Source organism: Gadus morhua, chromosome 7 (genome assembly GCF_902167405.1).
Source record: "Gadus morhua chromosome 7, gadMor3.0, whole genome shotgun sequence".
NCBI classification, from domain to species: domain Eukaryota; kingdom Metazoa; phylum Chordata; class Actinopteri; order Gadiformes; family Gadidae; genus Gadus; species Gadus morhua.
In genome coordinates, this window is record NC_044054.1 from 25,266,386 (window position 1) to 25,280,222 (window position 13,837).

Sequence of the window (13,837 nt, forward strand, 5' to 3'; positions counted from 1 at the left end):
AAGCACTTTGTAGAGACTGTACTTATCTGAGGATAGGACATATTTTATTACATAAATAATTGTGAGGAATTATTCATGAGCATGATCGCTAAAGTTAATTCAGTGGCATCAAAACATTACACCAAGCTTCCATCCTTTTATTATAAGAAATAGCTGCAATAAATGTTTTCATAAACTATTGTGTTTTAATAATTATGTTGAATCATTCTTACAAAGCAGAGGTTAATAATATTTGAGTTACATCTCAAACACAAGTGATTTCCACACTCACTATTATATATTTTTTCTGGTAGAGCTACTTTATTTACCATGTTAAATAAATCGACCAAACGAGTTGTTGATAAATAATACACTTATTTATTAACGACAAGCGTGATAAAACATTAAACTGCGAAATATAATAGTATGTAAACGTGGATGGAGGCGCGCTTAGGTGGAACAGTGATTTTCCAACACACGAGATTTCCCCACGGGTCCTGGAGGCTTGTCGGGGTGGATGAGGTTATGATGTTCAGGGCAGCGTCACCAGGGGGGTGCGGCCTAAAGGACGTTCATTTTGGGTGTGGAGTCAACTCGCGTTATCCAGCGCCAAATTCAAACTGGGAGAAAGAAATATTGTGTTCCAGAGCGAGAGAAAAGAAAAAGGCAACAAACAGACACCGCGCCTTGAGGTAAGTCAGTCCTTGAAACTATTCACTGAAAAGTAGGTTTTGGACGTTTCGCTTTTGTACTGAAATGATTCACGTTTTGAGACATTTAGTTAATCCCAGGAATCCCAGGAATTACTTTCATACACGAATGTGTTTCTTAAATGAAAAATAGCGTGCTGAAAACAATTGCTTCTGCACTTTTGAATCTTGAGGGGGTTGCGGGTTGGGATTACCCATCATCAATAGATTAATTCGGACTAGTCAAAACGTTATCAATAGCACTGAACGATAGAACACGACATATGTTACACATGCAACGGCAAACCACCCATACACACAAAGTACAACGTGGCAAAACCCCAGAAAAATAATATAAACACCATGCCATTGATTCCATGTAATCAAAGCATGCATTGTGTCGCCGATTGGAATCTGAAAGCTTCGTCAACACTTTAACTATTCCCATTCGTCAAATAGGCTTTCCAGAGAGTGAGGTCTCTATATGATAATACTTTATTTATCCCCTGCTGTTATGATACTGATTTGACAAAACATGTTATAATATACATAAATAATAGGCTGCTGCTAAGAATATTTCCCCGGATCACCCCAATGGCCTACATTATATAATTTGGCAAACACTTTCATTCTCGATGTCAAGAGACCATATCAAGAAACATGGTCTTCTTCTGTGTTCACATACTCCTACTAATGCACGTTCCTCCTGATGTGGAAGGCAATAAACAGGAGGAGGGGGAGTAGGAGGAATGTGTTTTTTGGTGTCATAAAACAAAGTGCGTCACCTATTATTGCCTTCAATGCTCTCCTCTCTCCTGTAGATCCTCTGAGCATGACGTCATCGATGATGACCGGATATGGCAAGGCCATGGTAGGGGTTTGGCGGGCACACACCGCCCTCGAGGAGTCTGATGAGGCAGAGGGCTCTCCAGAAGCCCCCAGCCGCTTCCGCAAGCTCCGCTCCTCGTCCTCGCTCAACTCCCTGCGAATGACTCTGAAGAAACGCCTTCCGCTGCGCTCCGTCCAGACCAACTCCCTCCCGGAGAACCCTACCTGGGAACCGGTGCAGGAGCCGACCAAACCGGGCACCATGGGCAAGCTAGCCCGCGGTGCCCGCCAATCTGTGGGCGGAGTCTACCAGGTATGGCCAGTAATACTACATTTGTGTCGGCCCAACATAACGTAATAAAGATGACCTAAAGATATGGCCTATTATGATGCAATCAACGGGTTTGAATCATTATAGAGAGAGAAGGAAATTGGGTCTGATACCAGACCCATCCCATACCTGAATGTAATGAGCCTCACTTTGTTTCGCCGTGACTACATCCATCACTAGTAACACATCTTTATTAAACATCTGACAATACCAACAGTACATTCTAAAGAGAGGTCTATCGGTTCAAAATGATCAAGATGTGTCTTCCTCATAGGTGTCATAAAATGTTATCATAGATGATCAAGATAAGCCTTTTAACAAGCATTGCGTGAGCTCAATGCTTGAAGGAATTAACCCTTTCCTAACTATCTGTTGGCACTGTCTTGTCAGTTTGCGACTCCTGCATTGACCAAATCCTTTTTTCATGCGAGTGCTTTCCATCCATTTAAAGGATGACGCCCACCATATACACATACACAAGCATGTCCTCCTTCTCTGGTTCACAGCGGCTGCAGAGGAGCAGAGAAGCCAGGCAGGAGGAGTGTCTGGTGTCCACTCCCGGGCGAGTCGGAGAGCATGAGGAGGGTACTCCATCCACCTCTCGCACCCCTCAACGCACCCCGGGCCGACCTGTCACCCTGGTGGCAACACCAACCCCTCGCCGCACCCCCAGGGCTTGTGCCACACCGGGACGCACCCCTGCGTCCAGGCGGCGGTCGGCGAAAAAGGGCACGCCTAAGGCCGGCGATGAGGCCCGCGGGGTGAGGCCCAGAGGAGGCCGGAGGCAGCTTGTGCGTATGGCCGCTTTGAAGAGCCCCTTCGCCTCGCCCAACACGCAGAACCAGAGACGGTAGGCTCTGACGAGACCATGACGCACTCACCCTGTAGGCCCCGCTGTGTTCATTTGTTTTCAAGTGTTCTCTTGAAGAGTTTATATCCTTTGTGTTCAGTGACCTTATAAAGAAGAAGATTCAAGACTTAACCTACAGTGGTATTGAGATCCTCACATTTATACAAAAATATCTGTTGGGTGATACATCTCTACTTGTTTCCTGCTTGACAGGAAGTTTGACCAGGACCTGGAGAGCGTGTCTAGTGGACTGAAGAGGCTCAAGCACCTTTCCAGGGCCTTCGACAGCTTCATTGGGAGAGACGACAGGTAACCCGACTTTATCAAACTATCAGAACACACCGTGCAAATACTAAATGCGTTCCAGGCCTGCCTTTGAATCAAGTTTCTTGAGCATGACGTTAAACTGATGATTGTGTGTTTAGGTTTACATTTATAGTTTTTTATTTATTATTTCATTATTAATCCACAGCTATCAGTATATTATCTAAGTCACGCTTGAGACTGTGTGTGTGTGTTGGGGGGGGGGGGGGGGGGGGTGAAATAAGACTCTGAAAACTGTGTATTTGGCATTGACATTACTAGTGTAAATCCATTCTGTTACATTATATAAAGGAAGGGGGAGAGAGACTACTCATCCGCCCAACTCAAGAATTCTAGTTTGCATAGCAGCTGGTCTGACCCCTTCACCCTGCCTTCTCCCCACTTGCATTCTTCCCGCCTAAATTTAAAACTGGGTCAGTGTTTCTGGTATCCCAGAGGGAAGGGGGCCCGTTGGAGCAGGAAGGGTGTGTGGTCATGGGAAGTGAAGCCAGATGAACGACTCTGTTGTGTGGAGATCAGCTTCAGCTGCATTCCTGCCCATGCTGACGCTCATAATGCTGATACATTAGACAAGAGGATGACCTGGCTCTATGGATATATTGTGAGAGAAGGAGAAGTCATTGTGTGCAGTCAGCCTGGACGTTATCTGGATGTCTTTCATAACTAACGAAAGTGTTGGCCTGGACAAAATAACAATTTTCCATTACCATATATATGTTCTCATCTAAATGACATCCAACCAAAACCTTTGTTTTTCTCCTGAAACAGGAATTTCAACTATTCCCAAATGACCGAGTAGTAATAAAGGTAAAGGTATCAGATTGGTGCTTTGGAAACAAACAGAAACAAAGGCATGATTTGATGGAGAATTGCTATATTATATTGTGTAACTTTCAGATAACGTGCATGAGAGCCCTGTGGCTGCATGGTAAAGCATGTTATCATCTTCTGTTCAACCTCCGAGAGTATCCTGAAAGTTTGTAAGGAACAGGTATCAAAGATGGCTCAATGTTGTCATCCCCAAATAAACAATTTGCAGCGGCAATACAGTTCTGCTGCTCACAAGTACCTGTCCGCTTTCTGGCAATGGGTGAATTTGTATGTTGCTTTGATGACACAGACCTCCATTCTCCATTTATCTAGAGATGGATTATTCTGATCAAAGTAACCAAATAGTCATGGGGACTGTGATGGTTTAATATAATTTTGGCCACAAATGATGACCAGATGATACCTCTGAGCAAGAGAAGAGTCCCTTTCCTCATTGTTGGTCATTTGGAGATGTGACCATAATAATAACAACGATTTTCAACAGCCTTTACCTTCTTGTTTCGTTCGACTTAACCAAATAATGCTTTAACACTGCCCCTTGCTGTCAACACCGCCTATGTAAACGCCAAAAGTCCAGTCAGTTTGCCGTTACCGCCGCTTTCACAGTTTTCATGGTTACAACAGCATTTACAACTGTAGCGCTCTCTTGCCAGGACCAACGGCCTGGAGCGCGTGGGGGGAGCCGTGATACGAAAGTTGGACCCGAACGGCAAACTGAGCCGCTCCAACCTGACCCGGCGCGCCACTAAGTTGTCGCACACGCTGGGAGAATTGGCTCACACCACCGCCAGCAACATCCGCAAAACCTAAACCCAACCGACAGCACCTCTTGCACTGTTTGATTTCATTTGTCCCATTGACTTGGTATGTTCACACGGGAATTTTGTTGGACATAAAGTCGGGTGTACGTTTAAATCCGGTACCATTTGTACTGTACTTTAGTCACTATTGCATTATGTGTCTTGAGAGTCGTTAGTTGTGAGTTGGCGCTCTCGTTGTAGCTACAGTGGTCTGTTGTCATAGCGACCCCGAGTGAAGGGAAGATGGTGTGGGAGCTTTATGGATTTTATGCGCTGTTCTGTCTATCAGTGCACATTTCCCTGTTACATTGGAATACCAACCAAATGAAGTAGTTACTGAGTATTGTTTGTTACATTTATTTTTCTAGAGTTGTTTACTGTTGCACTGATTTTTATATCAAACCTACTTAGAGTTTAGTCACCAAGACCAAAAGTATCTGTTAACTAACACGTTTACTACTCATGGACAGAGAGGCTTTCCCTCTCCATTTCAATATCCAAGACTAATGATGCCTTATACGTTTCAGACACTATTTGATGTATTCCTTATATTATAGAATGCAAAGACATTTTTGTAGTTATTAAGACTCTTTTTTTCACGTTGGACTAGTACACCTATGAAAAAATAATGTATGGGAATGCTGTCAATGCCCAGTCCATAACGTGATGTAATGATGCTGTGCATGGCAGTTTTTATGATCATGACTGAATCCCTCCAATTCCTATTGTCAAGGGGGATGGGATCGACAAGCGTTTTTTATAATAGATGTATCATGTGAAGCTTCACAATAAATGTTATACCTTTTTAAATAACTGTTTCAATCATAGTTCTATGTCTCCCTCTGGTGCGACATATCATTATGTGCCGAATCGTAACGTTATCCCTTTACTATTTAAGGCGTTAGGTTTATCCCTCGCGGCGCTCTGTCCAGAGCGGCTACGCCCATTGTGACGACGCTCCGCCTACTTCTCTCCGGCTTTGTACCAAGCCCTGAAACCACGCTGCAGCTACCATCTCTGAGACAACGGGGCTGCTAAACATCCGAATATGGCTCTCCACGTACCCAAAGCTCCGGGCTTTGCCCAAATGTTAAAGGATGGTGCTAAGGTGAGGCTGGAATGTCCGGGCGATAGGTTTAGATCAATGAAACAATCGTAAAAAAATCAGAGCTAATCTGTTAGCTGCCTTGTAAGGAAGCAGCTTGGTGCGTGGTCATGTGGGAGAGTTCTAGAACACTCAGAAGACAGGCCGCTCGCGCCTCCTGATGCTCCTGCATGTGTGGCCGCCTGTTTACCGTGTCCATTAACACCAACATGCGGTATTCGTGCACCTGTAGCTATCTGAAATAAACGTATTAATCTTTTAGTACGATAGGATGATTTGGTGAAAACCCTAACATTACCTAGCTAGATGTTGGCATGCTAACCCGCTACTATTTACGGGCGATTCCTTCAGTCATATATTGGGGCGACAGTTATGGCGTACACCTGATGAATTCTGTTTAAGAAATGCCATGCGTTTTTCTTTTACCTAGATCTATTTGTGATAATTGTATGGTGCTTTCCAAGATGACTCTTAACAATTGGTTTGAAGGGGCCCATCCCGATCTGTAGCCGTAACAATCACCCTAGGGTTAACCCTCTTTGTGACAGGACGTCAAGTGTTTTTCGGGAATTGTAAAGCTTTTTTTTTCTTGAATAAAATCTATATATGCCAGTTATACCCATACAAACGTAGTTATTTTCCCACCCCCGTAGCACTATTCTGGACTTGAGGAAGCTGTGTACCGTAACATCAAAGCCTGCAAGGAGCTGGCTCAGACGACACGCACTGCTTATGGACCAAATGGTAAGCATAGTCGTTAAACATTAATGATTTAGGTTTTTATATTTAAGAAACTTAGACATGGTATTCAATTGAAAGGATAGTCAAGTATTTTTTGTGTTGGATCGGCGGATAGATTCTGGGTTCAAACCCCAATGTCTACTTTCGTGTAATGTTGTATTGGAAACAAGCTATTCAATAAGCAATGTGTGTTATCCACCCTTTCGCAGGCATGAATAAAATGGTCATTAATCACCTGGAGAAGCTGTTTGTCACAAATGATGCGGCAACAATTCTGAGAGAACTTGAGGTAAAAATTGACCTATCCAAATCATTACTGGAATATCAATCCATCTGAATATCAATGTCCTTTGAATTAGAATGTTTAATTGTCATTGTCATTATCAGGTACAACATCCAGCAGCCAAGATGGTGGTGATGGCATCCCACATGCAAGAACAAGAGGTTGGAGACGGCACCAACTTTGTCCTTGTGTTTGCTGGAGCTCTCATGGAGCTGGCTGAGGAGCTTCTCAGGATGGGGCTCTCAGTGTCTGAGGTAAACACAGATCTTGCTGTTGAGCATTGATGATTACATCATTGGATTGATCACACACAAAATGGATAATGGGTTTTGCCCTTCTCAGAAACCCACACTGTGTTGCTTCATTATGAAACGCCAAACCAACACAGCCACAGCATTTAACACTTGTCTCTTCAAAACGAGGAATTGACACTAGTGAATAAAAAATGCCTCGATTTGTCTTTTTCATCAGGTGATTGAAGGCTATGAGATTGCGTGCCACAAGGCTCTGGAGATCCTTCCTGACTGCGTGTGCACCTCTGCCAAGAACCTTCACGACATCACCGAGGCAACGGCTCTAATTCGCCCAGCCGTCATGAGCAAACAGTACGGCAACGAAGACTTCTTGGCCAACCTCATCGCTCAGGCCTGTGGTGAGTCAGGATCCCTAGTCCATCTAGCATAGGATCCCTAGTCCATCTAGCATAGGATCCCTAGTCCATCTAGCATAGGATCCCTAGTCCATCTAGCATAGGATCCCTACTCCATCTAGCATAGGATCCCTGGTCCATCTTGTATAGTATCCCTCATGTATGGGAACCCGCTCCATCATGTATAGGAATCGTAATGGTGAAGTATCCACAACAATTCAGATGGTTATCGTTTCTGCTGCCATGTTGAAACTTTTCCTTCTTCTTTCAGTGTCCATCTTCCCAGAGTCTGGCAGTTTCAATGTTGATAGTGTCAGAGTATGCAAGATCTTAGTAAGTACCCATCACGTGCACACAATGTGATTCTATGATGGTTGAAATATTGACCCTGGTATATTTTATTTGTTGTGTTTGTTTGAGTTGTTTAACTATTCAGAAAGGCTGAGGGACTAAACATCTCCCTATTTCCTGTAGGGTTGTGGTATCACAGCCTCCACCATGCTGCACGGCATGGTCTTCAAGAAGGAGTTGGAAGGAGACCTCACATCCGTCAAAGATGCCAATATCGCTGTATTCTCCTGCCCCTTTGACTGCATGGTGACAGAGACCAAAGTAAGCCTTCTTGATTATTATTTTTTTGTACTTGAAAGCTAATGCTGTTCTCTCATGTTGGCTTCAAATGTTAACTGATGTTTGTTTCTGTGGTTTGGCTTGGTTTGACCTTGTTGTTTTGTTGTTGAAAACCCATGAAATGCCATCTAGAGTATGTAGTACTGCGTGATAAAGTGCAGGAGGTATTAGTACTTGATTTAATATAACTGGAAACAAAGTACTGAATAACTGGAAACAAAGTACTAACTGGAAACAAAGTACTGAATGGGTTCAAAAGCGGGAAAATAATTTATCAAGTCAAACACGTGGTCTTACAATGGCTGTCTCGCAGGGAACGGTGTTGATAAAGAACGCCAAGGAGCTGATGAACTTCAGCAAAGGGGAGGAGGACATGATGGAGGCCCAGATGCAGGCCATCAAGGAGACGGGGGCCAACGTGGTGGTCACCGGGGGCAAGGTGGCCGACATGGCTCTGCACTACGCCAACAAGTACAACCTGATGGTCGTCCGGTAGGTTTACTTATCCTCGCCTGACCCCCCGTGACCCCTCTGCATACACTAGAGGTCGCTTTGCATGACATTGGTTAAGTTATATAAAAGTATAGAAGAAGCCTTTCATTAGGCTGTTTGACCCACAGTTGAAAGGTACTGGGTCTGAACCCCAATGTCCCCAGTTCTACCTGTTGCATCCTTGAGCAAGATGTCCAAACCCCTGTCTTGTGATAAATAACATGTATATTAAATGGTCAACTAAAAGTAAATGTAACTATAGAGTTAACGGTTGAGTTAAAGGTCATTGTGTTTGACCCAACGCAATCTGCTTCTTCACAACTAGATTGAATTCCAAGTGGGACCTCAGAAGGTTATGCAAAACAGTTGGAGCCATCGCCCTGCCCAGGATGGTGAGCTAGCCAGCATGTCTGCTTCCTGTTGATCATCCCCCCATCCCTCTACCCTTAAGTTGAACTAAATCAATCAGTCTGTCTAACTGGACCTTTTTACCTTGATGCAGACCCCCCCGACCCCAGAGGAGATGGGTCACTGCGACAGCGTGTACCTGTCCGAGGTGGGAGACACCCAGGTGGTGGTGTTCAAGCATGGTGAGTCCTAGCGTCACACCACCCCCTCAATTACCCCATTGCCATCAATTTAATCATATTGCCTCATGTATTTTTGTTATGGCTGTTATACAGCACTTATGCCAAAACAATAAAGGCACTTATTGTTTTGTTTTTTTAATTATGTTAAAGTTTTCTCAAATCCAATAAGTAATTACGGTAGTATCTCCGAAATGCATCTGTTTTCAACAATCTCGCCTCTGTATGACATAGTTTAAAACGATGCATGTATTTTTGCGTGTCAAAACCAATACAATTATGATGAACACTTGGATTGTGAGCTCTGAACTTGTTCATTATCGTTAACAATAATTTCTTCTTCATAATTACATAGGTTTAAGTTTAATCTTAAATTCAGTATTTGTATTGTGTATTGTATTACATTTTAAGAGCAATATAATAAAACCTGAAGAGCTCACATCCCTACTATCATGTTCTTGTATCTTTCTAACAGAGAAGGAAGATGGTGCCATCGCCACGATGGTACTCCGAGGCTCCACTGACAACTTGATGGACGACATCGAGAGGGCAGTAGACGATGGCGTCAACACCTTCAAGGTTCTGGTCAGGGTAAGTGGCTCCCCCTTAATCTCACAATCTACCAGAGTAATCAAGGTGGTAATGGACTCCCATACCCTGAGACAGTTTTTGTTCAATTGTGTACAATTAATTAAAAAAATGTTAATGCCAAACAATTCTCGTCGCCTGTTCCTCCATCCAGGACAAGAGGCTTCTACCTGGAGCCGGAGCCACAGAGATTGAGCTGGCCAAGCAGATCGCCGCCTACGGAGAAGTATGCTTCCTCTAGGATCGCTTAGCCCTCCATGGAACAAAGATTTCTTCAGCCTATTTAAGCTATGACAGGGGTACTCAAGTAGAAATGATGAGGGGCCACAAAAAAATTTTTCAGTGACTCAAGGTGCCGGTCGGTATACGTGTGACTGAGGCCGATATATGCTCTGTTTTAGACGTAACGCGTAAGCACGTAAGATACATAACCCCCCCTTGCGCGGTAAAATATCCCCCCTTACGTGCTTAAGTGCGTCGGCCAAAATTCCTGACTATGCGACTAAAACACTACGGCCCTACGCAGCTCGCAAAGACTGTGATTGGCCAGCTAACCACATCCTTTCAGGAGTCTCACATTTCCGGTTTTACAGCATAATAGCGCAATTTTTAAAAGGCTGTGACAGAAGCGAATGAAGAATTTTGAAGAAGGAGAAGAAGAAAACACAAGAACGAATTATGATAATTATAAATATAAACAAGCCAGTGATTTCCACTTCCACGCCCACAGATTCGTTCGTTGCTCCCCCTACTGTTCTGGCGGAGAATCCCCTTGCAACACGCGCAATCCTTAAGGAACCTTAAAGGAACCGTAAATCAAAACTTGTCTAAAACAAGTCCCTTGTGTAAATTACGTGCTTACGTCTCTGCGTCTAAAACGACCCTAAATCGGCCTTGACTGCTGCTGAGATGGACTGTCTGCCTCGAGTTTGGGAGGGCTGGAGCGGTCTGTGGGCTGGAGTGCTATCTGTTTATCGTTGCAACCCCCAGCCTCGTATTGAGATCGCGGCGCGCGGTTTCAAAATAAGAGCGCCCAGCACGATTTTTTTTATTTTATTTTATTTTTTTTTATTTTTTTTTTAATAATTAAAAAAACTTTTCAAAACAGCTCGAGGGCCATTAATAGACACCCCGCGGGCCACAAAAGGCCCGCGGGCCGCTACTTGAGTATGACTGCGCTATGAGCTAGTTAAAATGTTAAACATTGTGACATGTGTATAAACATTGTTTAAATGTATATCTCCCCCTCTCTCTCTGTGAAGACCTGCCCTGGACTTGAGCAGTACGCCATCAAGAAGTTTGCGGAGGCGTTCGAGGCGGTTCCCCGTGCACTGGCAGAGAACTCTGGCGTCAAGGCCAACGAGCTGATCTCCAAGCTGTACGCTGAGCACCACAAGGGGGGCAAGAACATGGGCTTCGACATCGAGGTGCGTGTATAGTTCTCACACGAGAATGCCCTGTTCGTCCCACTTATCAAACATAGAATCTCCATTTTAATTGTAGTGATTAAGTATTAAATGTGCTTCTTGTGCTCTGTGACGGTCTCCAGGGAGAGGGCCCTGTTGTGAAGGACATGCTCGAAGCCGGTATTCTGGACCCATACCTGGTCAAACACTGGGGAATCAAACTGGCAACCAATGCCGCCATCACAGTCCTGAGAGTGGACCAGGTACACGCGTGCAACATTCGCATTATATCTATATATATCTATATATATATATATTTTTTTTTTTTCATTAATGCAACTACTTCAAAATTGTAAATGTGCTTTGACGTCATGGTACCTGATATCTGGTATGTGCCAAGCACCCATGAGTTTAAAGGACGGTCATCGCTGGACAGGAAGTAGTTGATCATCTTTGGTTTTAAGTGTCTCTGTACCCTTAGCGCAAACATGTTTTAATGGTGCATATTGTTAATTGAAACGGAGAAGCCGACACACTTCTCTCATGCGTTAACAGTGGGCTACCTGGTATTCAAAATCTTTTCTTAGTTTAAATGTCTTTTGCCGTTGTTGAAATGGAACAAAATCTCCCTCAAACCCTCCATCACTAGTAAAAAGTAGAGCTGTCAAGCGATTAAAATATTTAATCGTGATTAATCGCATTAATGTCATAGTTAACTCTAATTAATCGCGATTAATCGCAAATTATTTTTCTATGCTAAATATCCCTTGATTTTTTTGTCCCATAATTCTTCTCATTTTAATTCTCTTATCAACATGGTGAAGTGCATCGGCTTGCCTTGTGCAAATTATTTTTTATTGATAACAACATTGGCATATACACTGATCAAAACAGGACGATACAAAAAAAGAGCCTATAGTGCAATTAAACGACTGCTTTGAACAAATGTCATTTGAACATAGCAGTCAGGCTACTGATTCTTTGTTTTGAGCAAAGAAAATATTTTTTTTTTTTTTATTATTTTTTTTTTTATAAAATAATTGCGTTAATCGCGCGATAAAAAATTTAACGCCGTTAAATTTGGTTAGCGTTAACGCCGTTAATAACGCGTTTAACAGACAGCTCTAGTAAAAAGGTATTATGTTATCAGTGGAGTCCAACACTCCTGGACAGTGTTGTTACACTAGGTTCAGTAGAGAACAATAGTTAAACTTGGAACAGTAATGAATCATATAGATACCCAGTGAACAGTATTGTAACAGTCAAGTGTTGGTTCACATGGAACGGTATAGTATACTATCAATGGTGCTGTTACACATGGATCCGACTAGTGCTGTTACACATGGAATGGAAGTGAACAGTATTTTATCCATGGGCCAGATCATTATGGCTAAGGCCGCAGGGGGACCCAAAGCCCCTAAGCAGAGGGGCCACTGGGACGACGATGACGCACCCGAAAAGTTTGATACCCACCACTAGAGGGCGCTCACGCCCTCTCTCAGCAGGTGCTGGAATGAGAGTGATTTGAAATCCGGAACGTTCTGCACCAGTTTGACTCACTTGCTCGTGGCGTACTAAAGTGTGGTTTTATTCTGCTCATGGCGTACTAAAGTGTGGTTTTATTCTGCCCGTTTCTAACATTGTGTGAATACTCACTTTTGTGTGATGAAATTTCCAACCAAATTGTACCTAAATGATTGAAAATCTCCAGAAATGGCCCTAACTTATCACTCAAAATCACTCTGTCTCTGTAGAGAAAACACGTGTGGTCGCATGATGCATGCATTTTGGTTTAGTTTATTTTCAACCAATACTTGAATGTCATATTTTCTTGCTTGCGTTATAATTGTTGGTATATTTAAAAATTGTGCAATGCGATATCACTCCGATATCCTATGCAGTTAATTGCGTGACCTTATTTAGTTATATTGGCACCTTTTTTCTTTCTTTTTTTTGATTAGTGTGGAATAAAAACACCTTACTTGCCATGCATTAGGTTACTCCTTTAAGGACAAGTAAACTGCAGATGCCACCATAGCAAGGATCTCGTCAGCTATTTTTTTCATTGAAGGTGGTTCCGCTTTTGAAGCCTTCTTGGTTCTAAACACTTTCAGGTAATTTAAGCCCTGCTAGTGTTTAGAACCAAGATGTCCGCTATAGGTGAACAAAACCCTTGGATCACTGGAAGGGTAATATAATCTTCCTCATAACTGGTCTTCCTGCTTTAGGGTCTGGAGCATGGCTGTGTGAGTGTGGAGCCTTGTAGCTGGTCTCTAATCCGCCTCTCCTTTTCAGATCATCATGGCCAAACAGGCCGGCGGGCCCAAACCCCCTCCCCAGGGCAAGAAGGACTGGGACGATGAAGACTGAACCGTGACCTTATAACCTCACGCCTGGCCCGATCCCTCCTTGCATTCTACACCCCCTTTTTTTTTCTACTGTTATTTAAAACGCAACAGTCTGGTTTACATCTGTAGCAAATGACCGTTAGTCAAGTACACCTGTTGAGAACGTACACCTGTTGAGAACGTACACCTGTTGAGAACGCACAGCTTTTTATGTTTCGAGTCACAAATAAAAAGTACCTGCGCCTTCATCTGTGGTTGGTCTACAGTTTTTATGGAAACCTGTCAGTCTTTCTGGGAGCAGAGTTTCCATAGCTTTAAGTTGAAGTGTTGAGACATCCACCTGGATCAGTTTAATGGAGGGATGATGTGGGCTATT

At 43.4% G+C, this 13,837-nt stretch overlaps 2 protein-coding genes across 4 annotated transcripts; both read left to right on the forward strand.

The window, feature by feature from the left end:
* The first annotated feature begins 525 nt into the window (after positions 1-525).
* pimreg (PICALM interacting mitotic regulator) lies at positions 526-5,442 on the forward strand. 2 transcript variants are annotated; one of them, XM_030361454.1, is made up of 6 exons: positions 526-671; positions 1,490-1,809; positions 2,334-2,677; positions 2,891-2,986; positions 3,770-3,808; positions 4,486-5,442. In XM_030361454.1, the coding sequence occupies exons 2-5, from the start codon at positions 1,501-1,503 to the stop codon at positions 3,798-3,800; spliced, it is 780 nt and encodes a 259-aa protein (XP_030217314.1). In that variant the 5' UTR covers positions 526-671; positions 1,490-1,500; the 3' UTR covers positions 3,801-3,808; positions 4,486-5,442. The 2 variants fall into 2 exon arrangements, with proteins under 2 accessions (XP_030217314.1, XP_030217313.1); XM_030361453.1 differs by lacking the exon at positions 3,770-3,808.
* Positions 5,443-5,552: 110 nt separating this feature from the next.
* Positions 5,553-13,709, forward strand: cct8 (chaperonin containing TCP1, subunit 8 (theta)). 2 transcript variants are annotated; one of them, XM_030361455.1, is made up of 16 exons: positions 5,553-5,740; positions 6,391-6,481; positions 6,688-6,767; positions 6,866-7,015; positions 7,233-7,413; positions 7,682-7,743; positions 7,885-8,022; positions 8,354-8,532; positions 8,858-8,924; positions 9,035-9,122; positions 9,595-9,710; positions 9,862-9,933; positions 10,970-11,134; positions 11,257-11,376; positions 12,494-12,618; positions 13,409-13,709. In XM_030361455.1, the coding sequence occupies exons 1-15, from the start codon at positions 5,681-5,683 to the stop codon at positions 12,590-12,592; spliced, it is 1,668 nt and encodes a 555-aa protein (XP_030217315.1). In that variant the 5' UTR covers positions 5,553-5,680; the 3' UTR covers positions 12,593-12,618; positions 13,409-13,709. The 2 variants fall into 2 exon arrangements, with proteins under 2 accessions (XP_030217315.1, XP_030217316.1); XM_030361456.1 differs by lacking the exon at positions 12,494-12,618 and having other exon boundaries at positions 5,555-5,740.
* The last annotated feature ends 128 nt before the right edge of the window (positions 13,710-13,837 follow it).